This window comes from Salmo salar, chromosome 23 (assembly GCF_965601325.2).
Source record: "Salmo salar chromosome 23, fSalSal1, whole genome shotgun sequence".
NCBI lineage: Eukaryota > Metazoa > Chordata > Actinopteri > Salmoniformes > Salmonidae > Salmo > Salmo salar.
Window position 1 is genome coordinate 8,533,211 of NC_138313.1, and position 10,610 is coordinate 8,543,820.

General features: G+C 42.0%; 1 protein-coding gene across 1 annotated transcript; it reads right to left on the bottom strand.

The window, feature by feature from the left end:
• Window positions 1–123: 123 nt before the first annotated feature.
• Window positions 124–8,387, bottom strand: dmrt2b (doublesex and mab-3 related transcription factor 2b). The gene is given in 3 exon segments (NM_001139597.1): window positions 124–1,266; window positions 6,763–6,862; window positions 7,926–8,387. Coding segments are annotated over 3 exon segments (1,296 nt in total). The 5' UTR covers window positions 8,283–8,387; the 3' UTR covers window positions 124–427.
• Window positions 8,388–10,610: the final 2,223 nt, after the last annotated feature.

Below are 10,610 nucleotides of genomic sequence, written 5' to 3' on the forward strand. Positions count from 1 at the left end.
CTGTATTTGGTCAAACTAAACAAATCTGTTTGTTATTATGGGGTGCTGGGTGAGAAAAAAACAACAATTAAATCCATTTTGAATTCAGGCTGTAACACAACAAAATGTGAAAAAGTCCAGGGGTATGAACACTTTCTGAAGGCACTGTACATTATAGCTCAGAATTTTTATTATTTACTTCATACAACAGTCATTATTGCTCATCTTTATAAAGGGTGTCAATTATTTTGGATCCCACTGTATACATGTATCTTGTGCTCTAAAAGGACTATCTTACGATCCTTTGAAAAATGCTGAGCACATTTTTTTACCTAAATACTGAAATAGATTTGGGTATACTTATTTTCTTAAATACAGTATTTCACTAGTTATGCATTTCACAGTAACCAGTGTTGTTATAGAAAATGCACTTATGGACATGAGTTCCTCAGGCCCTCAGCAATGACTCCACTGAGAACGGTAATGGCCGCCTCACCACTGTGGGTTTCATTGAGTTGATCTGAGGCCTGTCATGATGCCTAATCCCACCTGCTGAGCAGTCCTTGGGTGTGAGGAACTGAGGCTCTGGGAACCTGCTGGGTTTGTAGGGTTCTACCTCTCCCTGTAACATATGCTTTGGTTCAGAGGGAGAGTCAGAGTGTGTGATGGCTATTTTTGGCATGATGGCCGTTGGAACGGTTGGATCGTCTTTGACCCATTTTGGCACGGTCTTATCCTTGTCCAGATCAGCTGAGCCTTCAGAATAACTACTCCCCCGCTGTTGGAGTCGTAGTAAGGGCACGAGTAACGGCTCTCGACAGCTCTCCCTCTGCCCGGAGCACTCCCAGCTCTCCAGTGCTCTCTCCCTGGCTTGCTCCATGTGTTCCATAACCCTAGAGTTAGAGTTACATTTTGACATGAACTGACCATAATTATAACCACTTTCTGCTGATCTGGCCTTGAGCTCTTCCTGGTAGCAGTGGAAGTCACACTCATACAGCACGGGGCCCGGTTTGTATTTGTACACAGGCACGTAGGTGGATTCCCCAGGGTCCTTGAGTGGGCAGCAGTGGTGGGGGGAGGCGGGCATCACTGCCAGGGCCGGGGGGAGAAGCAGGGTGAGACCTGATATGTCCTCCAGCTCTCTCTGTCTCAGCTCTCTCTCCAGCATCACACTCTCCAGCTCCTTATCAGCAAACGCCCTCCTCTTCCTCATCCTGGCACTGACAGAGGGGAAATGACGTCGCTTGGGCCAGGGTCCGTCCTCCGCCACAGGGAGTTTGTACCCTATTGGGAAATGTACAACACTGATGTCATTTAGCTGTATAATGAATACCTGAGAACACATTCTGTTTATCTATAATAACTTAAATCTACAAAATAGTAAGTTAAACAATGAACACATTCATTTACCAACTTTATTTAGGTAAATGAAGTTGAAATTCATAAAGCCAAAGTAGATGCTCTAAACATAGCTGTGATGACATTACTGTAGTGTGTGTACATGTTCATGTGCTTACTCAGGGGAAAGTAGAGGTAACATGACCTCATAATTTTGTCTCCCAACCGCTCGCTGGTAAACACAGCTTGTAATTCCATAACCTCCATTTGCTTAATTGTAATTACCATAAATAAAATACAAACAGATCTAGTCCCTTTAGACGAAACAGGCAGTGTAATTACTGACTTATCCCGTGTGGTGTAGCCCACTGTCTGGTCTGAGACAGGAGATGGGGTAATGAGCTAGATGCTAATGAAGCCACATCCTCTAATCTACAGTGCCTTCATAAAGTATTTACACCCCTTCACTTTTTTCACTTTTTCTTGTGCTACAACCTGAATTTAAAATGGATTAAATTGACTTTTTTTTGTTGTCACTGGCCTACACACAATACCCCATAACGCCAAAGTGGAATTATGTTTTTCGAAATGTCTACAAATTAATACATTTTTTAAAGCTGAAATGTCTGGAGCCAATAAGTATTCAACCCCTTAGTTATTGCAAGCCTAAAGTTCAGGAGTAAAAATGTGCTTAACAAGACACATAATAAATTGCATGGCCTCACTCTGTATTTTCCTAATTTCATATATATATATATATTAAATCTGGTGTTTCTATGTCAGATGGTGTTGTTATATTTCAGTCCTTAGTGATGTATTGTATATAACTAAGGGATAAACGCCTCCGTTCTGTACATTACCTTGGAAATAATGGACAATACATCGGAGCGAGACGGAGTCGAGTTTCTTTTTTCAAGGTAATGTACAGAACGGAGGCTTTTATCCCACTTATACCACAGTTGACAAAGAAAACAACGATAAGCACATATTTACCTGTAGAAATGACATTTTGTTTATTGATATTTTCATTAAAAAAAAGCGAATTCATACTTTCTCATCTTTTGGTTGCTAGAGAAAACGACCCAGTCATACGTTCGATTAGTTCGATATTTATGGACGCGACCCAGTCGTTCGTTCTTTATGTTCCGTTGCCATGCTCGCTGGCAACATTCTTATCCCCTGCTTGCTAGCTAACCAGCTAGCTACGGCTAACACATTCACGACCTCTGCCGCCAGAATAACAGAAAATTAGCTGTTTTATATTCAGATTAATTTGGATACATCCATAACAATGAGCTGATAATGCCTGATTTTGCTTGGCATAGCTAGAAAAGTTTGCCTTCTTGTCAGGACACTTGTCAATACTGACTGTTAATTACGAGGAGATTGCATTGCATATCAAACACTAGGCAAGAAAATAGCTAAATAGTTTGTTGCTAGCAAACCTGCCAATATGAAAACCAAATTCAAAAATCAGTTGCTGAAAACAGCTGGTAAAACTAGAAACGTGGGAGGATTTGACAGCTTTAGCGGTGGAGGGAACAGGAGAAATTCATGTTCATCACTCACCACGTTAGGTCATCAGATGCTCACCAAAAAAATATGTCTCTGCAAAAACAAATCTTTGCTAGCTAGCTAAGTTCATTCCTCATTGGACCTGCGTTTACAATGTATCCAATGTCCATTTGTGTAGTTGTTGGTTTAGCTTTCTGTAACTTTGCAGCAAGTACGGTCTGCATGTGTAGGCTTATATTATTGTGTCTGATTGCAAGTTGTCCTGATATCTTTTCCAACTGTCCCGTTATCGGGTTTTAATGTCCATTCTAGAATGCCTTTCTCGCCAATCAGAAACGAGTAATCAACAATGCTGTGGTATACAGTGTAATATTGGGATGCAAACTCAACACATAATGTTGGTACAGGTGTCTTCTTTTGTTTAAGCCCATAACCATGTGTGTGAGGTGTATACTTTTGTTTCAAAACAGATTTGTTTAAGACTACCAAGAAACACTCTGTGAACCTGATTTAGCCCACTGCAGTAAAAGGTTACATGATTTTTGAATGACTACCTCATCTCTGTACCCCACACATACAATTATCTGTAAGGCCTCTCAGTCGAACAGTGAATTTAAAACACAGATTCAACCACAAAGACCAGGGAGGTTTTCCAATGCCTCGCAAAGAAGGGTACCTTCTTGGTTAAAAAAATACAAATAAAACACATTGAATTTTCCTTTTGAGCATGACGTTATTAATTACACTTTAGATGGAGTATCAATACACCCAGTCACTACAAAAAAATACAGGCATCCTTCCAAACTCAGTTGCCAGAGAGGAAGGAACCCGCTCAGGGATTTCACACAAAATCCCGGTGTGGAAAGGACTTAGACTTACCTAGAAAGACTCACAGCTGTAATCAATGCCAAAGGGGATTTTAACATGTATTGACCCAACTGTGCTATTTTGTTTGTTTTGTCGCATTGTTTGTAACTCATAAGTCTGTCGCGAAGGATATACTGCTTTGTCGAGACAAGGCCGAAATCCCTGTCATCTGCATGAAGAAAAGACAGAGAAAAAGGGGGATGAGGGCGGGTGCCTTGTAAGAATTTGCCGACGAGTAGGTAAACCACCACTACCCTCTGTATTATTGGCCAACATGCAATTGGTAAACACACTAGACGATCTACGATTAACACTATCCTACCAACGGTACATAAACAACTGCAATATCTTATGTTTCACCAAGACGTGGCTAAACGCCGACACGGATAATATAAAGCTGGCTGGCTTCTCCGTGCATTGGCAGGACAGAGCAGCTATGTCTCATAAGACGAGGGGCGGGGTGTGTGTCTATTTGTCAATAACTACTGGTGTGCGATGTCTAATATTAAAGAAGTCTCGAGGTATTGCTCGCCTGAGGTAGAATACCTCATGATAAGCTGTAGACCCCACTATCTACCAAGAGAGTTCTCATCTATATTATTCGTAGCCATCTATTTACCACCACAAACCAATGCTGGCACTAAGAATGCACTCAAAGAGCTGTATAAGGCCATAAGCAAACAAGAAAATGCTCATCCAAAAGTGTCGCTCCAACTGGCCGGGGACTTTAATGCAGGCAAACTTAAATCCATTTTACCTCATTTCTACCAGCATGTCACGTGCAACCAGAGGAGAAAAAAAACTCTAGACCACCTTTACACCACACACAGAGACTCATACAAAGCTCTCCCTCGCCCTCCATTTGACAAATCTGACCATAATTCTGTCCTCCTGATTCCTGCTTACAAGCAAAAACTAAAGCAGGAAGCACCAGTGACTCGCTCAATACGGAAGTGGTCAGATGACGCGGATGCTACGCTGCAGGACTGTTTTGCTAGCACAGGCTGGAATATGTTCCGGGATTCATCCAATGCCATTGAGGAGTATACCACCTCAGTCACCGGCTTCATCAATAAGTGCATAGACGACGTAGCCCCCACAGTGACTGTACGTACATATCCCAACCAGAAGTCATGGATTATAGGCAACATCCCCACCGAGCTAAAGGCTAGAGCTGCCGCTTCCAAGGAGTGGGACACTAATCCGGACGCTTATAAGAAATTACGCTATGCCCTCAGACGAACCATCAAACAGGCAAAGCGTCAATACAGGACTAAGATTGAATCCTACTAAACTGGATCTGACGCTCGTTGGATGTGGCAGGGCTTGAAAACTATTATGGACTATAAAGGGAAACCCAGCCACGAGCTACCCAGTGACGCGAGCCTACCAGATGAGCTGAATGCCTGTTATGCTCGCTTCGAGGCAAGCAACACTGAAACATGCATGAGAGCACCACCTGTTCCGGACAACTGTGTGATCACGCTCTCCATATCCGATGTGGGCCAGATGGATTACCAGGACGTGCACTCAAAGCATGCGCGGACCAACTGGCAAGTGTCTTCAATTACATTTTCAACCTCTCCCTGACCGAGTCTGTAATACCTACATGTTTCAAACAGACCACCATAGTCCTTGTGCCCAAGAAAGTGGAGGTAATCTTCCTAAATGATTACCGCCCCATAGCACTCACATCGGTAGCCATGAAGTGCTTTGAAAGGCTGGTCATGGCTCACATCAACACCATCATGCCGGAAACCTTAGACCCACTCCAATTCGCATACCGCCCAAACAGATCCACAGATGACGCAATCTCAATCGCACTCCACACTGCCCTTTCCCACCTGGACAAAAGGAACACCTATGTGAGCATGCTGTTCACCATAGTACCCACAAAGCTCATCACTAAACTAAGGACCCTGTGACTAAACACCTCCCTCTGCAACTGGATCCTGGACTTCCTGACGGGCCGCCCTCAGTTTGAAGAGAGTTTGAAGTTCCTTGGTGTCCACATCACCAATGAACTATCATGGTCCAAACACACCAAGACAGTAGAGGGCACAACAACACCTTTTGCCCCTCAGGAGACTGAAAAGATTTGGCATTGGTCCCCAGATCCTCAAAAAGTTATACAGTTGCATCATCGAGAGCATCCTGACCGGTTGCATCACCGCCTGGTATGGCAACTGCTCGGCATCTGACCCTAAGGTGCTACAGAGGGTAGTGCGTACGACCCAGTACATCCCTGGGGCCAAGCTTCCTGACATGCAGGACCTACGTACTAGGCGGTGTCAGAGGAAGGCCCAAAAAATTGTCAAAGACTCCAGTCACCCAAGTCATAGACTGTTCTCTCTGCTACCGCACTGTAAGCAATACTGTAGCGCCAAGTCTAGGAATAAAAGGCTCCTTAATAGCTTCTACCCCCAAGCCATAAGACTGCTGAACAATTAATCAAATGGCCACCTGGACTATTTACATTGACCCCGCCCCCTTTGTTTTTACACCGCTGCTACTAGCTTTTTATTATCTATGCATAGTCACTTTACAAATTACCTCGACTAACCTGTACCCCCACACATTTACTCGGTACCGGTACCCGCTGTATATAGCCTCGTTATTGTTAAGTAACTTTCTTGTTACTTTTTTATTTAATTTTTTTAACTTTCGTTTATTTAGTAACATTTTTCTTAACTCTACTTCTTGAACTGCTTTGTTGGTTAAGGGATTGTAAGTAAGCATTTCACGGTAAGGTCTATACCTATTGTTATTGGTGCATTGTGACAAATAACATTTGATTTGATTTGAGGTTGAATACTTACCTCATCAAGATATATTAGTGTTTTATTTTTTAATATTTTTTACAAATGTTTATACATTTTGTTCCACTTTGACGTTACAGAGTATTTTGTATAGATTGTTGAGAAAAAAACCCGATTAAATCCATTTTAGACCCACTTTGTAATTCAAGCGGTGTGAATACTTTCTGAAGGCACTGTATAGGATAGACTACTGTTAGCTAGGGTGCTTCAGTAGGTGATCTGGTCTATCACTGATACCTACCCTCTAGGACACTCTTTGCTAAGATGCTAGGTGCTCTGGTGTAGCGCTGATAAGCGGTGCGACGGAATGGTGCGGCTGCTCCCCTGACCACTTTCTTACCCTGCAAAGGAACGGGGTACAAGTAACATACATTAAAATATATTTACATAATATTCAAGTCAGGGCTTTGGCTGGGCCATTGAAAATCTGTGAGAAGACTTGAAGATTGCTGGTCACTGACGCTCCTCATCTAATTTAACAGATCTTGAGGAAAATCTGCAAGGAACAATGGGAGAAAATCCCCAAATCCATCTGCAAAGCTGATACAGACATACCCAAGACGACTCAAAGCTTTAATCACCGCCAAAGGTGCTTCTACAAAGTATGGACCCAGGGCTGTGAAAAATTATGTAAATTTAATATTTCTTTCATTTGCAATATATATATTTTTAAATCTAAAAACAGTATTTTACTTTGTCATTGTGGGGTATTGTTTGTAGATAGATGAGAAAAAAGATTCAATCCACTTTGACATTACAAAGTATTTTGGTGTAGATCGTTGAAAAAAAATGACTGTTAAACCCATTTTATAGTCCCACTTTGTAACACAACAAAATATGGAATAAGTCAAAGGGTTTGAATACTTTCTGAAAGCACTGTATGCATTAACCCCATGGCGAAATTACTTAAGGCTTAAGGCAATATATCTTAAAAACACTAGAGCAGTAAATACAGGCAGGTACTGTACATGGTAGGCGTACGGTCATAGCCATAGCCATGTGATATATTATAGGCTAGTTTGTTACAGAATAATAAGATGATAGTTTCCCTGGTGTAAAGCCTATAATTCATATGACAAAATGCTGTGTAAACAAATTAGTTTTATGAGTGGAATAACTGAATTTAAATAACATGTTAATAACATCAACTATCCAGAAATGTAAAGCAAAAACAGCCTATGGTTTTTATGTAAAAGTGAACAATATATTTTTTTGTTTTCATTATCACTAAAGGAAAAGAGCAATGCATATTAATTTGCTTATTCATATGTGTTATTTCAGAGTTATTCATTTCGCTGGTCCTACTCACAGGGGTACAGCATTTTGGCCTAGATTATATAATAATGATATTTCTTAAATTCTATCCCACCAGTAAAATACGGATGTCCCTGCCGCATGGCTCACCTCTGTCGCCTGTTGTCTCCGCAAGGCGACTTGCGCAGCCATCACCCGCTGCCGCTCCACCACGAGCATACAGTTTGTGCACTGGCAGTCACGCCAGCGACAGAAGCGCTTGTGGCCTTTGAGACAAGACACGACGCCGTGGTTCCGACAGCGGGCGCATTTGGGGCTGCGGGTCATTTTGCGCTGTGTCGCTGTCTGCTCCGCGGCCACCTTCGCTCCATTCTCCGCGTCGCCGTGCCGCCCCTCGGGCAGGCATCCGTCAAGACTCTCAACATCAATCTCCTCACCCAATTCGAGTTTCAGCGCATTAAATCTGGTCTTCTCTAGCTGTAGGCCTCTTTCCAATTGAGTGGACATCTATGAGAAATGGCTTCCACGCTGTTGCAGTGTGTTGCAGTGCTGTATTTCCCACTTTACAAGTTGTTAACGTTGTCGAAGCGCACCGTTTCGTTTGGCTGTGACGGCACACATAGCCTAAATTCCTCTGAGCAGGGAGACGAGACTTTTGAAACAGCCAGACTTTTGAAACGTGAAGCTCTCCGCTGTTCTCTGACGTTTGACAGAGTTGTTTCCGAGAACAGAGGCGAGTCGCACTGACACTGTTGGGCTCCTGGCTGGTGAGACAGCTACTGTCGTAGGATATCTTTGCTCACACCACAGCCCCGTACCCTACTTGCCCTACCTACCTTCAGACAGCAGACCACACCACATTTTATTGGGCTTCCCAACTTTTCGAATCTCCATACATCTTCAACGTCATCAATTTGACATTTAATCCAGGTTAACCCCTACTGTCCACAGAGCACGCGCACTTGACAGTAAACACTACTCATTGGATAAATTAAGGTATTTCCCAATTTAGTTGATTTTAGTCTTCCCTATATCAAATTGATTATGTACTAATTTCAACAACAAAAAATATGAGTGATTTGTATGTCCAAACTTTCCAAAACAAATATGGAATATTACATCATTTTCATAATGAAGGAATAACGACACCCCTTTATCCAGTTAGTGACACACCATGTAAACACTAAAATGATCTGTAAATTAAACATAGTGTAATACATTACTTTTGACACAGGTGAGCTGGGAAGGGCAGTTAAACTGTTTTCACACCAAGGTGGGTTTAGACATGACAGAGAAACGAGGCACAATGTAGATGTTAATTACACACGGCATGCGCCTCAGTGGGCTCGAGCAGAGCTCTACTTGCAGAGTATGGTGTCACCATAGAGCTGAGGGGAAAGTGAAACGAATTATATTTTCTCATTTACAGTATCTGCCAGTTATCTTTACTCCCTCAGTCATAACTGCTCTTGAATTATTCAGGTTTTTGCATTAATGGAGTTAAGAATATTCAGAATGTTTCTTTTAATTCCTCTTCATAAAAATTAATCACTTTACTGAGGCCAAGGATTCTACTTATTGTAGAATATGTTTAGCAATAATATAGACATCAGTATTCAATGACTACCCAGTAAGCAAAATGAAAATAAAAATGTTCTGGTCATTGATTCTATGGCGCATATATTCTCAATGAAGTAAGCATTATATCACAATAATATTTTTTTAACCCATGTAATATCATAAAGAGGAGCCAACTGAAGATTGCAACATTGAGTATTTCTTATTGCACCCATATGTCACATGCACTTATGTTAGCTTTTTCAAAAGTTTTAAAATGGCAGCGATGATAGTCAAACTCTGACATACATACAGAATAAACCAACAGACCACTTCAACTACAATAACTTTCTCAGTAGTGGTTACAGAAATGTTTTTATGTTGTTATGACTGATATGTTGTTTTTTAGCTATCTTAGTAGCTAAATGGCGCACAATTGGCCCAGAGCCGTCCGGGTTAGGGGAGGGTTTGGCCGGCAGTGATGTCCTTGTCCCATCGCGCACTAGCGACTCCTGTGGAAGGGCCATGCGCAGTGCACGCTGACACTGTCGCCAGGTGTGCGGTGTTTCCTTCGACACATTGGTGCGACTGGCTTCCGGGTTAAGTGGGCATTGTGTCAAGAAGCAGTGCGGCTTGGTTGGGTTGTTATTTGGAGGACGCACGGTTCTCGACCTTCGCCGCTCCCGAGTCCGTATGGGAGTTGCAGCGATGAGACAAGACTGTAACTACCAATTGGACACCACAAATTTGGGGAGGCAAAGGGGTAAAAAAAAATAAAAAAAATCTGTAGAGTACATTAAAGTAAAGGAGGGTAAAATACAGTACATTATACTGTACTATACTCTACTGTACTGAACTATACTTTACTTTTCTTTACTTTACTCTACTGTACTCTGTTGTGCTCTACTATATTGTGCTGTATTTTACTGTACTGTGCTATACTTTACTTTTGTTCACTGTACTGTAATGTACTGTACTCTACTGTGTTCTACTGTACTGTGCTGTCCAAACTTGTGAAACATAGATATCTATGTTTGGGCCAAATCAATGCGGTCCGAACCAAATCTGAACTAATTATAGACATCTATGCTTGGGCCAAATATACGCCGGTCTGGACCGGACCAAATCTGAACCAAACATAGACGTCTATGATTGGTTCAGATTTGGTACGGACTTGACCAAAAATGAACGTACGTGGAAGTTATTCAAATCAATGCCGGTTTTGGCCGCACCAAAACAAAGAAAAACAAAGAGCGGATGAAAGTTTATTGTCATGGA